At 41.8% G+C, this 20,451-nt stretch overlaps 2 protein-coding genes across 9 annotated transcripts in view; one reads left to right on the top strand and one right to left on the bottom strand.

Moving 5' to 3' along the window:
* The window catches only part of LOC131099206 (disks large-associated protein 2), a 118,574-nt gene that overhangs the window by 17,084 nt on the left and 81,039 nt on the right, over positions 1 to 20,451 (top strand). The window lies entirely within an intron of this gene.
* LOC131100440 (receptor-type tyrosine-protein phosphatase kappa) overlaps positions 18,295 to 20,451 on the bottom strand; it is a 71,256-nt gene continuing 69,099 nt past the window's right edge. For all 3 annotated transcript variants that reach the window (XM_058046137.1, XM_058046145.1, XM_058046154.1), the window contains one exon: positions 18,295 to 18,864. In XM_058046137.1, the coding sequence (XP_057902120.1) occupies positions 18,823 to 18,864 (42 nt within the window). In that variant the 3' untranslated portion in view covers positions 18,295 to 18,822. The remainder of the gene's footprint in view (positions 18,865 to 20,451) is intronic.

The raw sequence follows: 20,451 nt of genomic DNA, 5'->3' as shown, positions 1-20,451 counted from the left end.
CTGGTTGAAATATGCCCAGAAAGATAAACGATAAACAATAAAAGAGACTAGTCTTTTGAATAGTAGCAGAACATTTAAATCCCACTTTAAACTGAGGAGTTGCATTCAAAGACACACGTCATTTAAGATAAATGTACTTGTTTTTCCGGCATACTTAAATGTAGCACATCTTCATGTGTTTTCTTTAGTGTCCCCGAGTGTCCCCGAATGCATCGTACGTTGTTGTAATGGCAATGAGGACGTGTCGTTCCCAGTATGAGGAGGCTAGAGCTGTGTGTGAGTTGGAGATAGATAGATAGATTATATGCTGTTGGAATTGTACTCTTGTTGATGTGTTCAGGTCACAATGAAGTTATGAAAGAGTGTCAGACTCTGTGTGACTGTTTGGGGACGCTGCGCAGTGGAGAACTCAGACGCATGCTTGCTGTGGTGCACAAAAAAAAATATTTGTCGCCGTTAATGAGTTGTTTTTGACAGCCCTGGATTACTTGTTAGGTTATCTATTTCAGTATGGGGAATCAAACTATGGAATGGATTGAGTAAGGACCTCAAACAATGCACAACGATGAGCCAATTCAAGAAACAATACAAGCAGTTGATGTTTGCTAAATACAAGGATGAAGAGTCTTGAACCAGTCATGATGTGCTATATATATCACTATATTGACACTTACTATGGTACCCATTATGTCATTGGATGGTCACCTCGTACTTCGGTACGTGACAAAAATAAAAATAAAAAAACAATATATGAATAATTAAATCAAATAAATAATAAATAAACATATAGTTTATTTTTTTTATTATTATATTATATTACTAATAAAAAACGCATAGTTTTTTAAGTTAAGTTTTTATTATTTATTTTATTTTAATTTATTTTTCAATTATTATTATTATTTTTTATTTTATTTTTACAGTTACTATGGTACCCGTTATGTAATTGTATGGTCATAACACCTTGTACTTCGATACATGACAAAAATAAAATAAAAAAAAACAATAAATAAACAAAAAAGTAAAAAAAAAAAAAGTTAATAAAATAAATAATAAATAAATGTATCGTTTATTTTTTATTATCATATTATATTACTAATAAAAAACTTATGCTTTTTAGTTTTTTTAAATTCATTTTTTAATTATTATTATTATTTTTATTTTATTTTTACAGTTACTATGGTATCCATTATGTCATTGTATGGTCATATCACCTCGTACTACGGTATGTGACAAATAAATAAATAATAATCATAAAATAAAATAAAATAGGAAAGCAGGAAGTGAACAAATGTAACAGTTACTGATTGTAAAAGTACCAGATGGAGGGGTAGGATTTAATAAGCTTTGCTTCTTCCTACTCCTTTTGGACATGTGGAACTGTGAACTGATTATGTGATGCATTCAATTGTAATCTGATGCATGTTCAAATGAAATTAAACCATTGCCATTACCATATATAGAATGTGGTGCAGACCAATAAAAACCAGCTAAACTGTTTAAAGCAATAAACAAGGTGTGTAGTTTGTATAAGATATGTAGACTACAATAGCAAGCGTCGTCATGTTGTGTACAGGCTGTGTACTGACAAGCCCTCTTGTTATCACCTTGTGCTGCTCCGATGCCAGGCATCTTTGAGAGACCGACTGTGACCTTGGGGGGAGGCCAAGGCGACCGGGCCTGTCTGGATGACACGGGCACTTGCAGCCAGCTGTCCCTTAGTTTGGGAGCGACACGGCCTTTAATGAGTCAGTGACGGCTCTTCAGATCAAGTGCTTACATCAAGTTGTCGTTTTTTTTGGGTTGCTAAAAAAGGCGATTGAAGTCGTTTCTGCTTCATTAGGCCGCAGAGCAGGGGCTTAGCTTTTTGAAGAGGTATGGTTGAAGGCTTAATCCCCCCCCCCCCCCTGAGTTTCCAGTATTTCTGACCATTTTCAGTCTGAATGCGCTCATGGTGTACTGTGACACTCTCACGCCAGGAGAAATTATGCTGTTTTTTTTTTTTTTTTTTACACGCTACACAGAACATTACACCCCTTCATTACACCATCATGGCTAATGCTGGTAATGACCCATACTCCTAACCTACTCTTCTTCTATTCACTTCTACATGCTTGACATGACGCCCAGGAAAGTCAAGTTGAAGAAAGCAAACTAAATAAAGTATGAGTCATAAGTCGGGTTTTCAAATGTAACACACCTGCTCCCCCCCACACACCTGAGACCGAACGAGTAGGTCACTCAGTTCATGAGATGGGTCTATTAGAACGAGTCAAGGTGAAATTTTAACTCTACTTTTAGGGAAAGTGCAATGAAGAACATTCATTCATTTTCTACCACTTATCCTCATCAGGGTCGCAGGGGTGCTGGAGCCTATCCCAGCTGTCTTCGAACCAGCCAATCACAGGGCACATATAGACAAACAACCATTCACACTCACATTCATACCTATGGACAATTTGGAGTCGGCAATTAACCTAGCATGTTTTTGGAATGTGGGAGGAAAGCGGAGTACCCGGAGAAAACCCACGCATGCACGGGGAGAACATGCAAACTCCACACAGAGATGGCCGAGAGTGGGATTGAACTCGGGTCTCCTAACTGTGAGGCCTGCGCGCTAACCGCTCGTCCACCATGCAGCCCAAAGAAGAACAATAACAAATACGTATATAACAATAATAATATAATTTTTACTGTATTAAACTCTTCTGCACTCTGTGTGTATGCTAGCGGCCCCGCCTGCCCCCACCAAGGCAAAGAGGATCTATAACTGAGAAAAGGGCTCACTCCCAGCTGATTTCCAGTGAGACACCCTAGACTGGTGGCCAGCCAATCACAGGGCACATATAGACAAACAACCATTCACACTCACATTAATACCTATGAACAATTTGGAGTCGCTAATTAACCTAGCATGTTTTTGGAATGTGGGAGGAAACCGGAGTACCCGGAGAAATTGTTCACACGGAGAGAACATGCCCGAGTGGAGATTCAAACCCAGGTCTTATCGATATCCTGACTGCGTGGCCAACATGCTAACCACTCAAACACCGTGCGGCCACACCAGGCCTCAAGTATCCAAACATGGCATCTGTAAAGTCAAAGTTAACTGTAGACTTTGATTAGTTCATTTATTAACATGGGTGTGAATGCCGTGTCACCTACATAGATACATTTTTTATGTCAATGTTGAAGTTATATAAGAAATCATGAATAATTTTGCCTGACCTGTGATGTTTTTATGATTTGATGCATTAGACAGGATGCAAGAATACGGCTGCATGTAGCCTACCTCATAGTTTCTTTCCTTAGAAGGCCCCTGGAGGGGAGTTCAGAACATGAAGGATTATATTGTAGAAAATCACCGACTGAAAAGCTAATAAATCACTGAGCTAAATATATGAATAATAAAAGTGCTTTGTCAGTTGCTCGGGCTTATATCGGCGCTGCAGTGGTGGCCAGTTAGTCATGGTCGATCTGTTTAAAAGCCGGCAAAGACCAGGGAATTAGCAGTGAGACAAAAGGCATGGATTGTTACAGCTTGCCTGCCAAAATATGCAAAATGGTGTCATGGGAGAGCTGAATGTCACCCCAAAAGATGACAGCGACTTACTGGCACGGGCATGTACTCATGTATTCATGCAAACATGAGTGAACAGCACCACAACAGCGTTTGTGGTCTGCTTGTGTTTTGATTCATCTCAAGCTCACAACCCACATACTAGCATGCCTGAAGGGACATTTGACACTGAGGAAGCACAGACATTTGAGACTTCTTTTGGCATTGTTAGACGCAGACAAATCGCTACACCGATGCTCAATGCTTGCACTAATAGTGGTGTGCCGTCTAAGCATCTAGAGCAGGGGTCTCAAACTCAATTTACTTGGGGGCCACTGGAGCTAGGGTCTGGGCGAGGCTGGGCCACATCAGGTTTTCCAAAAAGAAAAAACGCATTTATTAAAAACAGAAAAATATACAAACCTTTTCCAGTGCTTTGGTTCTGATTTTCTACAATAAAAGCTCTGATAAAACATTCCATTGTTCTCAAATATCTTAATTTTTATTATTCTGCACAAAATAAGATGAAAAATAAACAAATCAAGAATAAAGAAAATCAATCAATCAGTAATAAATAAATATAATAATAATAATAAAACAGCAAATAATAAAAACTTAAAAAACCACATATAGTTGGTGGGTAGACAAATTATTTTTTTCAGATTAAAATGAACAAAGCATTATTAGAGCCCTGTAGACATGACAAAACACGACTATAGTCACATTTATACTTTTTTTTTATTTACAACATATTGCGCAACTGCAGGGTCTTGAGACACATGCTAACTCTCAAACTAGAAAGCTAGCGACCTAAACGGTAGCCTCCAAGTTATTTCCTTTAAACTTAAAAAGCCAAAAACTTACCACTTCCACACGGATAGGGAGGATAACTATTAACAGTTATTTAACCTTTAACATGAACATTAATCAAACGTAATAATTTTTTCTGGGTACATGATACCATACAGCATCCATATCAAACTTGCGGGGGCCGCACTAACATTAAACTTTCATATCACGGGGGGGGTTCAAACTAGTGTCCTGCGGGCCACATTTGGCTCGCCGCGTGTTTGAGACCCCTGATCTAGAGCATCGTGCAACATCACGTTCTCAGGTACTGTGATTGCAGTCAATCCTTGTGTAACCCCCTTCTTTGCAGGAAGTAGAATTCACCAACAACAGACACCATCGCACTTGTTTCACACGTGATGTTGATGTTTACGTTTCCCATTGACTATTCTGTTTGATTATCGCGATACATGTAGACAAGAGATTGGAATATTCCTTTCAATAGATACCATTGTTTTGGGAAAAGTCATACGGAAAGAGGAAAGACTCCTCATGTAAACATGGCTACTGATGGATAATTATGTCCGAGTTCTGTTTCAGATGTCTCACTGAACACACCAGCCATGTGCGGTTAGGTTCGATAACGACACGACTCGGTCGGGTCATTTATCAACATGACATATTTGGACTTTGCCGAGTGTTGACAAGAAGTAAAACCGTTAGGACTTATATTTGCTGTCTAGTTTCATTCTCTTCTTAAAACAAAAAAAAAAGTACAATGTTGTTCAACCTTTCAGTCTCTCTCCTGACATATCCGGTGTTGCCTGGCAACAACTATCTTTTTTATTTGTGAAGGGTGCCCAAACGCCTGTGTCTTTAAAAAAAAAAAAAAAAAAAGCACAGTAAAGGCTAAGTTCTTTGAGCTCCGACTGTGGGTGTTTAAACCGAAATACTCGCTTGTGTTCCACAGAGCGGAGCGTGCCAATCTTTTTTTGGAGCTTCATCTGGTCCAAACAATATGCAAACCTTTTGTGAAAGGATAGAGAGGAAGTTTTATTCCTCCCCAGCGATGAACGGCCTGCTTTGGGAGTCATAGGCACATTGCTCCACTGACATTGTAACCTAGTCCATAAAGGAATATTAAGTGTAACTGTACCAATATTGCATGTTTGTACTACAGTTGAACACACAATAGAGTGTCAATTTGAATATAGCAATCAAACTAGAGTCATTCAGCCATTCATCGACTGAATGGCATCTACTGTATACAGGACTTCATTGTCTGTGTTTAATGTTATAATCTTAATGACTGCCGGTGCACCCATTGTCCCCCCCGTCCCCTACCGTAATAACATACGACCACCGTATTGATAGGTTCATTACTTCGTAACCACCCCGTTCTCATCACATGATAATGGATTCATAACAGCAGCTGATGCGGCTATAAGTGTAATTATTGCCACATCCTGCTTTTACTTTCATTTGCAGCCCGTCTCCTAACAGGGAGCTCGGCGAGGAGGACACATTTATGACGTTCTGGAATTGTCCTGGAGGGGAGAAAGTGCCAAAAGAACTGATAGATGTGTCGCTGCTCTCCGCGGCTTCATTCATAAACGCAATTACAGTGAAATGTGTTGAAGATCCCACTTGTGGTTAAGAGGGCATAAACAACCAATGACTTGTTGCACCAACATGTGATTAAGGAATAGGGGTTATTCGTCTTTGGGTTTAGAAAGGGTGGATATACGGTATACGGTAGCTCTTGAGAAATTTACACGATGCCCCCTACATCCATCCATGCATCCATCCATCCATCCGAGGTCAGGGAAGCCCAGACTTCCCTCCCAGGCGTGCCCCCTACAGTAGTGTATTATTCATTCACTGTCATGTCCTGACTGGTGCTTTAACGTTATATTTATAGGTTATCACATGGTTTGTCTGGTATCAGGCCAGGTATCATGCCCCCAAGTGTCAGTATCAGGGTCTGATACTTATTATCACATACTATTTAATCATGAGCTTATTATCACGTACTACTTGGTTTTCCCACTTGTATTTGCATTTTTAGTTTTTTCCATAATTTCAAGAGTGTCCTCCTCATTAATGGCGATAAAACGTTCCATTTCTAATATTCTGTTTGCTATTTTCCCTATTTGTCTTTCGCCGGGAGTGTCAACCGCTGACATGTTGACAGAGCACAGACGGCAGCAAAACATGCATGTGCGCTGTTCTCTGATTGGTTGTTTCACGGGCACGATACCAGAGCAGCGCGCTCCGAGTGGACAGCTACGGGGGCTGATACTGGACATGGTTAAACTCTATATTTTATCAGTATCACTGCCCTGGGTTTTGACACAGTATCATTTCGGCCTTTTCCCGTATCATTCATGGGCGGTTTCTAGGGTACAGGGCCAATTAATACTGTAGTATGTGATAATTAATGTTACAGGCCACTAAAGTGGGTAATCTATGGCCGTAATGGTGAAGAAAGTCTTGGGGATGTCTGATGTAATGGCATGGCCACATGAGTGATAGCAACAAGCTTATTTCCGAGTCCTTTCTTTGGGTTGTTAACTCATTCAAAAACATGAAAAACTAAGTAAATGTAACTTTAAACGTAACTTTGGTGTAAATATTTATGTGAGTTGAGAGTGTTGCTGGATTTTACAGTGCAGTGGCATCACATTTACAATAAAAGCATATTGAGTTCAGTCCTAACACGCGACGTAATGTATAGTCGTTGCCTAGATATTAGAAATGAAGTGCTGGATCATTTCAGTATATTTAATATCCATAGGAAAGCCAGTGTCTATTGTTTGACTGTTATTTTAAGTCATATGACCGCAGACCGCCTTACCTGTAATCCTTTTTGAAAATTAAATTAGCTTGACAGATGGATAGACATCACCTTTGTGTTATGCAAGATTGCAACAGAAGTCCTTATTTTTAAAGCATTTAAGCGACCCAAATAAATGAAAGCTGCACTGCCTTATTATTTATGCACATGGTGTCCACGTTCCTGAAAGGATTCTGATAAATCACTTTCCCCTGCGGTGAAATCGATGTGTGGCACACTCAGGCGTAAAACAAACCCAGTTACCTGCCCTCCTATGGAAAAAAGGAGGCTTCTGCACTTTATAGCTAATGTTTACTTATGAATCATGCATGTGAGAGTGGACTACTTCTGTAATTCATTTCCTTTTCACTTTATAACGTAAGAAGCAGAAGAGTAGTGGATGTAGCGTATGGGTAACATACATAAGGCAACCGCAACATGGAATACCAACGCACTAAAGACAATCATGAATGTGGCCTTTACAACGTAATGGTTTGTAGAGAGGGGATGACAGTATTAAAAATAAAAATAAAAATAAAAATAAAAATAAAAATAAAAATAAAAATAAAAATAAAAATAAAAATAAAAATAAAAATAAAAATAAAAATAAAAATAAAAATAAAAATAAAAATAAAAATAAAAATAAAAATAAAAATAAAAATAAAAATGGGCGGCATGGCGGTCGAGTGGTTAGCGTGCAGACCTGACAGCTAGGAGACCAGGGTTCAATTCCACCCTCGGGCATCTCTGTGTGGAGTTTGCATGTTCTCCCCGTGCATGCGTGGGTTTTCTCCCTGTGATTGGCTGGCAACCAGTCCAGGGTGTACCCCGCCTCTCGCCCAAAGACAGCTGGGATAGGCTCCAGCACCCCCGCGACCCTCATGAGGAAAAGCGGTAGAAAATGAATGAATGAATGAATGAATGAAAAAATAAAAATAAAAATAAAAATAAAAATAAAAATAAAAATAAAAATAAAAATAAAAATAAAAATAAAAATAAAAATAAAAATAAAAATAAAAATAAAAATAAAAATAAAAATAAAAATAAAAATAAAAATAAAAATTTCGACCACTTATCCTCACAAGGGTCGCGGGGGTGCTGGAGCCCAGCTGTCTTCGGGCGAGGACTGGTGGCCAGCCAATCACAGGGCACATATAGACAAACAACCATTCACACTCACATTCATACCTATGGACAATTTGAAGTCGCCAATTAACCTAGCATGTTTTTGGAATGTGGGAGGAAACCGGAGTACCCGGAGAAAACCCACGCATGCACGGGGAGAACATGCAAACTCCACACAGAGATGGCCGAGGGTGGAATTGAACTCGGGTCTCCTAGCTGTGAGGCCTGCGCGCTAACCACACGACCACCATGCCCAATGAAGAACAATAAAAAATATATGACAATAATAATATAATTTTTACTATATTAAACTCTTCTGCACCCTGTGTGTATGCTAGCGGCCCCGTCTCCACCCACCGAGACAAAGAGGCTCTATAACTGAGAAAAGGGCTCACCCCAGCTGACTTCGGGTGAGACACCCTGGACTGGTGGCCAGCCAATCACAGGGCACATATAGACAAACAACCATTCACACTCACATTCATACCTATGGACAATTTGAAGTCGCCAATTAACCTAGCATGTTTTTGGAATGTGGGAGGAAACCGGAGTACCCGGAAAAACCCACAGGGAGAACACGCAAACTCCACACAGAGATGGCCAAGAGTGGAATTGAGCTCAGGTCTCCTAGCTGTGAGGTCTGCGCGCTAACCACTCGACCGCCGTGCAGCCCCAATAATAATAATAATAATAATAATTTTAACCTCTCATGAAAATGTCCAGTATTTATGTAGAACAATTTATTCTTTCAGGGCAGGTCTTCATCCCCATGTTGACATTTTTGTGACCAGTAAGAGAGACTGAACACCAAATTTAACACACCTGATCCCCCCCACACACCTGAGACCTAACGAGTAGGGGTGTTACGAGACACTCAGTTCATGAGATGGGTCTATTGGAACGAGTGAAGGCGAAATTTTAACTCTACTTTGCAATGAAGAACAATATAATACAATATGTTGCGATTTACTAATATAATTTTTACTATGTTAAACTCTTCTGCATTCTGTGTGTATGCTAGCAGCCCCCGCCTCCACCCACCGAGACAAATAGGCTGTATAACTGAGAAAAGGGCTCACTTTGGACACGATATGAACATATGCATTCTGATGTGTACTGACTTTTGATACAAGGACGTTTTTTTTTTCCGAAGTTTCCTGGGTTAGCTATCGTGTTATGTTGCCTTTTTGTCATTTCAAGGCTTAACGTGTAAAATGCTCATAAAATGCTCGTACGTATTAATGAGTGACATGAAGGAAGGACAAATATGGGACTTTCCCAAAGAAAGGGAGAGGGTTTGCAGGTATATATTAGCATGGTAACGGACTATGTATTCATAAGATTCTAATGCCTTTTTCGACATCCTAAAAAAATACTTTTTGTCATGACAACACAGGCCGATTGAGAACTGTCTACTTCTGAATTTCCACACATGGAAACACCCCTTGAGTCTGAAAATCTTGGTATCTTCCATCTCGGGCTGCAAAACAATGGCGATTACTGCCCCTGTACCCTGAATGTACAGGGGTATGGTAGGACTCTATTTATGTTTATATATTTAGCAAATAAAGTGATCATGAGTAGAAATGCAGCTCGGCTAATGATGATTAGCATTTGAGTGCGGCAAAGCTAGGACGTTCACATCTCTCGTCAGGGCAAAATAACATTTCCTACTGAGCATGATAGAGGTTAATGGGAGCAAGGCCGCAAGACTGGCAGGCTGAGCTGTGTGTAAAAATATTGCCAAGCGGTGTAGCAAAAACGCTTGGAACAGTTTTGCTTTTGGGCAGCATCAATACTGAATGGGTTTGCCACCAGCCATTTCAGCTTTTTTTCATCAATGCATCTGTAAAAGACAGCGTGAGTCACGGTGGATCGTGTGTGTTGTGTCAATGCGGACGCCTTTCCAGCTGTATTTTGCACTTTCATTGCTGCTTCTCAATGATGGTATACACGTGCCAATGCGCTTGGCACAACTATTACAACTAATGCAGTATGTTACAACGGCACTGCAATATGTGTTTATGACGATTGCAATTTGCTGTTTCAGTTGGATGTGTCTGGGATTTATTTTATTAGAAGCGGTGGCGCTGGACATATTTTACTGGGGTTTATGACAGACACTACACGTCTAACCTTTGTCCATTCCATCCATCCATTTCCATTATGGCTTCAGGGTCATGGTCAGGGTGGATGGACTCCATCATGGAGAATTTTGTTAACTACTACACTCTCCCAGACTGTCTGTCCTGCCACCACACCGCATACATACCAGAGAATAAGAAGACGTAGCACAACGGATCAGTGTCGCCCACTTCATGACATTGTCGCTAGATTTAGCGAGTAATCTGACCAAAAAAAAAAGCGACAAATCAAAGTGAAGAGATTTTTGGGGACTAAAACAGACAAGACCTGAGTATGTACTGTATAGGTTTCGCTTTTGTATCTCATAGCACATAACTTTGCTATGTTCAAGGACCACCGAACAAAGTGCAAACACCTAATGTGTTGACAAAAAACCTTATCGTGGTCAGGGTAGATGGACTCCATCATGGAGAATTTTGTGAACTACTACACTCTCCCGGACTGTCTGTCCTGCCACCACACCACATACATACCGGAAAATAAGAAGACGTAGCACGACGGATTGGTGTCGCCCACTTCATGACATTGTCACTAGATTTAGCGAGTAATCTGACCAAAAAAAAACAACGACAAATCAAGTGAAGAGATTTTTGGGGACTAAAACAGACAGTACCTGAGTATGTACTGTATAGGTTTCAGTTTTGCATCTCATAGCACATAACTTTGCTATGTTCAAGGACCACCGAACAAAGTGCAAACTCCTAATGCGCTGACAGAAAACCTTATCATGGTCAGGGTGGATGGACTCCATCATGGAGAATTTTGTTAACTACTACACTCTCCTGGACTGTCTGTCCTGCCACCACACCGCATACATACTGGAAAATAAGAAGACGTAGCACGACGGATCGGTGTCGCCCACTTCATGACACTGTCACTACATATAGCGAGTAATCTGACCAAAAAAAGAAAAAGCGACAAATCAAGTGAAGAGATTTTTGGGGACTAAAACAGACAGGACCTGTGTATGTACTGTATAGGTTTCAGTTTTGCTTCTCATAGCACATAATGTTGCCATGTTCAAGGACCACCAAACAAAGTGTAAACTCCTAATGCGCTGACAAAAAACCTTATCATGGTCAGGGTGGATGGACTCCATCATGGAGAATTTTGTTAACTACTACACTCTCCTGGACTGTCTGCCCTGCCATCACACCGCATACATACCAGAAAATAAGAAGACGTAGCACGACGGATCAGTGTCGCCCACTTCATGACATTGTCGATAGATTTAGCGAGTAATCTGACCAAAAAAAAAATAACGACAAATCAAGTGAAGAGATTGTTGGGGACTAAAACAGACAGGACCTGAGTATGTACTGTATAGGTTTCAGTTTTGCATCTCATAGCACATAACTTTGCTATGTTCAAGGACCACCAAACAAAGTGTAAACTCCTAATGTGCTGACAAAAAACCTTATCATGGTCAGGGTGGATGGACTCCATCGTGGAGAATTTTGTTAACTACTACACTCTCCCGGACTGTCTGTCCTGCCACCACACCGCATACATACTGGAAAATAAGAAGACGTAGCACGACGGATCGGTGTCGCCCACACTGACATTGTCGCTAAATTTAGTGAGTAATCAGACCAAAAAAAAAAGCGAAAAATCAAGTGAATAGATTTTTGGGGACTAAAACAGACAGGACCTGAGTATGTACTGTATTGGTTTCAGTTTTGCATCTCATAGCACATAACTTTGCTATGTTCAAGGACCACCAAACAAAGTGTAAACTCTGAATGCGCTGACAGAAAACGTTATCAATGAAACAAATATATAAACATGTAGGCCCCCCGTCCCCATCTCAAAGCACTCACAGATGGCTCCATTTGTGACATTAAAAATAACAACAAAAAGAAGCAACAGAAGAAAGTTAATTTGTAGTTCTAATCTTCACTCACTCATTATTCCTTTTTGCAACCGTGTCCCTTACAATCACATACAAATGCATCATGTCCAATTATGCAAATTATGCATCATTATGTCACACCCAGACTGGACTGTAGCACTTACTCTTTACCCAATTTAGAGTCTCCAATTATATTAACATGGGGAATGAAACGCATGGTGAACATGAGATGATTCAGCAGAGATGCTAACTCACATCACTTCTCCTCTTGTGTACAGTATCCTACTTATACTACAAGTAATAGCTTTCAGAATTAAAACTTAAGCATTCGACAAGGACAAGTATCGTTTTTTCCGGACTATAAGTCGCACTTTTTTTCATAGGTTGGCTGTTCCTGTGACTTACACTCCAGAGCGACTTATAAATGAAAAAAGTGTTTAAGTTACATAAACACCGGACACCTTTTCTGTTCATGTTTATTTTTTGTGTAGCTGAATAACCATTGTGTTAGCATATCTTACACCTATTCAGCCTGTTCTCTATTCTTTTATTGGTAGAACTTGCCTTCCAAGAGGACGTAATGTCTGTTTTGGTCAAGTAGTTTGGAAAATAAATTACCTGCAAAAAATGCAACTTATACTCCAGTGCGACTTATGTATGTTTTTTCTACTTAATTATGCATTTTTGGCATTGTGCAACTTATAGCCCAGAAAATATGGTTATATATTCCATGTAAAATACCTAATTAAAGGCAGTGGAGCTATTAGCTTGATGATAAAGACACTAGTGCAGGAAGAGGACAGGTGAAGCCTCAGAGGCAATGATTTATATTCCATAGTGTATGTACTGTATAATGCACTCCCGTCATACTGACATCACAAATTGATTTCTCAGAATGTGATAATTACCTTTGAGCAATTCAGTGTCATTCATCAGCCAGTGAATTGAAGCAATTACAAGAAAGATCACAGCTAAACCCCTTCAGGCATGTTGCCCCCACGGATGTGACTGATAGCGCTAAAGATTATAATAGAACACGGGGTAAGGGGCTGCACGGCGGTCAAGTGGTTAGCATGCAGACCTCACAGCTAGGACACCCAAGTTCAATCCCACTCTCGGTCATCTCTGTGTGCATGTTCTCCCCATGCATGCGTGGGTTTTCTCCGGGTACTCCGGTTTCCTCCCTCATTCCAAAAACATGCTAGGTTAATTAACGACTCCAAATTGTCCATAGGTATGAATGTGAGTGTGAATGGTTGTTTGTCTATCTGTGCCCTGTGATTGGCTGGCCACCAGTCCAGGGTGTCTCACCCGAAGTCAGCTGGGAGTGAGCCCTTTTCTCAGTTATAGAGCCTCTTTGTCTCGGTGGGTGGAGGCGGGGCCGCTAGCATACACACAGAGTGCAGAAGAGTTTAATATAGTAAAAATTATATTATTATTGTCATATATTTTTTATTGTTCTTCATTGGGCATGGTGGTCGTGTGGTTAGCGCGCAGACCTCACAGCTAGGAGACCCGAGTTCAATCCCACCCTCGGCCATCTCTGTGTGGAGTTTGCATGTTCTCCCCGTGCATGTGAGTGTGAATGGTTGTTTGTCTATATGTGCCCTGTGATTGGCTGGCGGTGTACCCCGTCTCTCGCCTGAAGACATCTGGGATAGGCTCCAGCACCCCCCGAGACCCTCGTGAGGATAAGTGGTAGAAAATGAATGATTGAACATGGAGTTAGTACTTTGCGGGGTTGAATCCCGGCTCAGATGTGAGGTTCACTCCGGGCACTACAGTTTTTCTCCCACAGTCCAGAACCAAACCATGGGTTTTAGGTCTATCTAAACCAGGGGTGGGCAAATATTTGGACTCGAGGGCCGCATTGAGTTAACAAAATTGTCTGGGGGGCCAGAACATATATTTAACACACACACACTATTTTATGCTTATCATTTTCCTTGAATTATTTGTCTAATTTTATCTGTAAAAGTGTTATCCTATATCAGTTGTATGTTCTCATGTCCCTTTTTTAGGAGCACTTTAAACATCACACCACATCAAACTATGTCATTTAATTTGACAGTTTTGTTGTTTATTTTTTACTAAATCAGACATCCGACTTGCTAGTCATGTTGCCAGTTTGTATGTTAAAAGTTGAAGTTACTTAGAAAGCAACTGGCGGGCCGGATTCAAACGCTTGGTGGGCCGCATGTGGCCCCCGGGCCGTAGTTTGCCCACCCCTGATCTAAACGCTACACCACTTTACCAATGGGCCAACTGCAGCAGGCATGTCTAAAGGCAGCTGCTTAACCCTCCTACGTACAAATGCTAAACTGTACCTGATGTCTCATGATCTGAACTCACATCATCTTTGGTGAGTATGAGTATTTACATTTTCTCCTTGAGCTTGAACGCAACTTTATACTATGTGGTGTAAAACATTGTATTACCTTACATTACTGACCGTATTACCTGATTAAGATGTGGACTAGATTTGACCATTTCTGGCCATATGTCTCAGGCCGTTCTTTCTGTGAAGTGTTTGTTCACTGAGACAGTGCCGCAGAAGGCTTTACGGACTGCTGCTCGGCGAGTACTGATGGATTGTAAGATCCATATTTGGCCATTGAAGGGCGTAGATAAGAGACAGGCTGCGTCCAAAAGTGTGAGGCATCACTGTGGCATCAGTCAGCGTCTGCCTTCTGCACAGAATAGCGGCGGGATGAAGTGGGCGGAAATGAAATGGTGAATTCAGCCTCTGCTGCAAAACCATCATCTATTTGAATATGATCTGACAGTCGTTCTACTTATATAACATTTACTGCAATTCCTGTGTGTGTATGAATCCGAGCTACTACTTTGTAAGTTTTCGCTCAGTGATGATATGCTATGGAAAAATGGCTGCGTACACACCCTGGCTGCTCCGTAATGTCCAAACTTCATTTTAGCGAGACATAATTCCATGCACAATGATTGTAGTGTGGACATAGTCAAGATGTCAACACGACCTACAAATGAAGTGCGATCCAGCCTCATCTACGCTCTAATTACACCCACTCATTCACCATGGAATGTTATGGTAACACTACTGAAACGCCATACGGTACCATATTATTTTTCCCTAAAAATTGCATCTGAAAAAGACGGGGTCTAGAAATTCAAACATGTAAACCGACGGGTAGCGACAAATGACTTAATTCCAAGCAATCCGTAGCTTTTCTTCATGTCACTCACACACACTAGTGACCTGGAGCGTTGGAAGCTGCAGCACAGAAACGACCAGCTTGAAAAAGAGGCGTAGTTATAATGCTAACTTTAATTAGATAATAAGGTTAATAATAATAATAGTGCAGGCTGCACGGCGGTCGAGTGGTTAGCGAGCAGAGTTCAATCCCACTCTCGGCCATCTCTGTGTGGAGTTTGCATGTTCTCTCTGGGTACTCCGGTTTCGTCCCACATTCCAAAAACATGCGAGGTTAATTGGCGACTCCAAATTTTCCATAGGTATGAATGTGAGTGTGAATGGTTGTTTGTCTATATGTGCCCTGTGATTGGCTGGCCACCAGTCCGGGGTGTACCCCGCCTCTCGCCCGAAGACAGCTGGTATAGGCTCCAGCACCCCCGCGACCCTCATGAGGATAAGTAAAAAACTACCTTTTGTAGTCGGGAACTGATATTTCCCTGAAACGTACTTCTATTCTACAGCTGATTACTAAAGAACCAAAAAAGGTAAAACCAAACTTTTTCATTCTGATGTAAGACAGGAGTCCAATCTTTCTTTTGGTGGGTTCCATGTCTATTTAGGCATAGAACACAATACCCTGTATGCCATGATCGACAAGTCAAATCTAAAATGGCCTGTACTGAGGGGGATGTCTTTTGGAAAATGGCTGGTATTGAATAATTAATTAGAATAACCATGCGGTTACTTGGAGGCACGGCGGTTGAGTGGTTAGCGCGCAGACCTCACAGCTAGGAGACCAGGGTTCAATTCCACCCTCGGCCATCTCTGTGTGGAGTTTGCATGTTCTCCCCGTGCATGTGTGGGTTTTCTCCGGGTACTCCGGTTTCCTCCCACATTCCAAAAACATGCTAGGTTAATTGGCCACTCCAAATTGTCCATAGGTATGAATGTGAGTGTGAATGGTTGTTTGTCTATATGTGTCCTGTGATTGGCTGGCCACCAGTCCAGGGTGTACCCCGCCTCTCGCCCGAAGACAGCTGGGATAGGCTCCAGCACCCACGCGAAGATGGGTAGGTAAGCGGCAGAAAATGAATGAATGAATAATAATAGTGATCTATGAAGCGGAGTCATCATACCACTGTTGAGATATTCATAACCAGAGTAGCGGTTATCATTTTATTCTTGTGTTTAGTGGTAATGTTAATTTATTTATTCTGACTTACAATGCCTCGTAGGAACGGAACTGGCTCGTAACCCGAGGACCACCGGTATCTGTTTCTGCAAATGAACCACACATACAGATCATTACGGACACTACACGACTACAACACCACCCACCCACCCAACCTAATGGTGATAATACCAAGACAACACTATTATCACCCAAATATTTTGGCAAGGATGATACTTTGCTGTACATTAGTCTCTGCTATCTGGTCACGGGGGAAGCTGGAGTCTATGCCAGTTCACAGAAACGGGTTATACACCGGACGGATAACTGTTGACGCACACATTTGCAATTTTAATGTTGAAATGCTGTCACTGTTTGTACATCCAATGCCTCCCACCTACACATATTGTGTTTTGTTGTGGTTATTATAGTATTGGCTGAGAAACCTGTATGTTGTGGCTACAGTTGTAAGCTGTGACTGTCACAATATCCTAAGCGAGGATCTAATTTACTTGTTTACGTCCATGATAAATCTTACTCGACACGCAAAGGTACCTGGTAACCTCAAAGCATCGGTTAGGAAGAGTCTCTCAGCGAGTAAAAATGATCAGGGACATATGCTTTGTCAACGGCGATCAATAACTGACCATACAGAAAATATTTTTCACCGCCGTGATTCATGCTCCACAGTTTGGCTGCCTGTTGCGTTGTGCCTCCCTGCGGCATTTTTCTAGCCGTGTATTGGTGTGGAGGAGGAAGGCTTCATTTATGCCAAGTTATGCAACCATCTTGGGAAATGCACGGCCAGGAGACGACTGTAGCCTCGTTACACAGCTTTAGCAGTCAGCAGCACACTAGTTTCCCTGCAGAGCAAAAGAAGAGCATGCGGCGAGGCTTTCCCCTCTCCTTTTTTTTTTTCTGCTACACTAGCAATCATGCCCCCCCCCCCTCCCCATCCCCCTCCCCCTCCGTGTGTGACATCTTTCTCGGGATGAAAGTGGGTTACAAGCTGCATCAGGTGCTGACAAAAGCACATTTAAGGTAGAGGGGAAATAGCCCATGGCTTTTACACCACACAATAGCTGTTGCGTAAGTTGTGAGGCAAGAAATCTCACATGCGTGTTCTGGAAGCGACAGCAGGTAATTGAAAATGCCAAATACACTGTGGCGGTGAAAGCATTCGGATATCCGCGGGAAGTGAAAATGGAATACAAGAGGGAATTGCACGGTCCTTTTGCAGGTACACAGTGGATCCCCATGCATTTGCCAGTCAGTATCAAAGCCCTGCAAATTCACGGATTTTTGGTCATGGTTTTTTTTCACACACATCTCATTCACTAGGGGTCAGTAATCTAACAGATATAAAATATATTGTAAATTATTAACAGTCACGAGTGAACAATAGCAATTGAAGAGAGAAAGGGAAGGGGCTGGATCTGATCTCATAATTACCACTGTCACTTTTATTGCAAATGTTGACCGAAGGGGCTGCACAGCGGACGAGTGGTTAGCGCGCAGGCCTCACAGCTATAAGACCCGAGTTCAATCCCAACCTCGGCCATCTCTGTGAGGAGTTTGCATGTTCTCTTTGGGTACTCCGGTTTCCTCCCACATTCCAAAAACATGCTAGGTTAATTAGCGACTCCAAATTGTCCATAGGTATAAATGTGAGTGTGAATGGTTGTTTGTCTATATGTGCCCTATGATTGGCTGGCCACCAGTCCAGGGTGTACCCCGCCTCTCGCCCGAAGACAGCTGGGATAGGCTTTTTTTCTTTGTGCATTTTTTAGCCGGTGCGACTTTTATCCCGAGCAATTCATAGTCAGGAATATACGGTGCCGTTTTATCGCTAGCATGTGGCAACACAAACAGATACAGATATCGTGGATGGGTGGATGGATGGATGGATGTCGTCCCTTCAGCTGGTACCCAGTCCAAGTCCAAAGTCCAGTGAGTTGTTTCCGTGTCTACCCTAGCCATGTTGATGCAGATGGATGATGGGTAATGCAGTCACCTCAGTCTGTACCATGTTGATCCTCCTGGACCGAAGTGCCTTGACGCAGTTGTAGATGTCGACCACGCCCTCTCGCTCGGCCATGTCCAGCATGATGTCGATGACTATGAAGCAGCCCGTGCGGTCGGTCTTTATCCGTCTTTACGGTGAGACTATTCATACCTACAGTGGACCACAGTAGGCTCCAGCACCCCCCACGACACTCTTGAGGATAAGCGGTAGAAAATGAATGAATGAATGTTGATCGAAGGGGAATGTCAATATAACACAAACAACCATTCACACGCATTTTCTATGCTATCTGATGGATAATTGTCTGTAGTGCATTATAGTAGTACTTATTCCCATTTTCTGCATCCACATGTTGGTTTACTTGTTCTAAAGCTCCTGTCACACCACCAATAAGTGCAGAACAAGCCAGCTAAGGCTCCACGCCCAGCTGAAAAGGAAGGTTTTTTGGGGTTCTGACGTGACTAGGCTTAAGTACTTTTCAAAAGCCTTTTGGAATCTTAAATTGTGTGGCCGGATGAAAGTTCGCTCAAAGAGACACTTGACAAAAACTCGACAGGTCAATCTAGGTTGGATGATGGAGGCTAACGCTGCTCCGTATCAGCTTATAGCACAGAGAGTGGGCGGTATTGTCCAAGACAGAGCTCACAAACCTCCCCTCTCCTACTTCTCTTACTGCCTGCAGGCCATCTAGACGCAGCCAGATGACACAAGTTTGTTTTTCCAGCATCCACTGCCGTGATGTCACCTCCCCCGCACACTTAATACACTACACTGACCACTACGCATTAGCAAATACCGCAAGGCAGTCTGCTGTAAATATGTAATACCCTGGACCTCCTCGGGATAAACAGCTTTTTGCTGTTGAAATGTTGGATTTGAAGCCGACAGCTTCTCTGTGTCATGAACTTATTTTTCTGCTGGGTAACCGTTCCATCTTGACTCGAACATAGGCGGACAGGATTCCGTCCTTCACGTTCTGGGATTCATTTCAATTTTGACTTTTAGGTTGGCTCTTATGGCCGCAACAGTAACGCATGTTTTTATTTGGAATTACAAACATTATGGATATTTCATGGATATTGAGCACTTGATTTTTTTTTTCTTGCTTGCCTCCAAATTTAACCTGAACAAAATGCCAAACAATCTGCAATTCAATATGCAGAATAGCTTCTGCATGGCAAAAGAAGCAAGTGGCTTTGTCCCATTTTGCACAGTACTGTGTCCTTATCCTTTCCTGTGTGGCTGGGTTCCACCCCAAACAACCTTGAAAATCCTGTTACAGAACTGTGGTTTTTCAGCAGTAGTTGCCATGACAACTGTGCAATTTATTTCTGGCTCTTTTCAAATGGTGTGTGAGATCAGAGATCCCGAGTATTATGTAAGACGGAGAGCACTGTTCTACACTGGGGTTTCCTCCTGCAGAGGAGAGGAGTAATTAATGAGCTCGGGGTGCAGGTAACACGGTGGCAAGTTGGAAATAGCTCATTTGCATTTACTACCCACATCGGAAGCACTCAGTGGCGGTCGGAAAAGTCATGTTTTCATCTGGAGTTGCTCTTGATTATTTGTAATAGCGTGTTGTTTGGATTTTTTTTAATTATGGTGGGTTTTGATACAGAACATTGTAATTCAGGGCTGCACGGCGGTCAAGTGGTTAGCGTGCAGACCTCACAGCTAGGAGACCGGAGTTCACCCTCTCCCATTCCAAAAACATGCTAGGTTAATTGGAGACTCCAAATTGTCCATAGGTATGAATGTGAGTGTGAATGGTTGTTTGTC

The sequence above is a fragment of the Doryrhamphus excisus genome, chromosome 1, assembly GCF_030265055.1.
Source record: "Doryrhamphus excisus isolate RoL2022-K1 chromosome 1, RoL_Dexc_1.0, whole genome shotgun sequence".
NCBI lineage: Eukaryota > Metazoa > Chordata > Actinopteri > Syngnathiformes > Syngnathidae > Doryrhamphus > Doryrhamphus excisus.
This window is presented reverse-complemented; position numbering and strand designations above follow the sequence as displayed.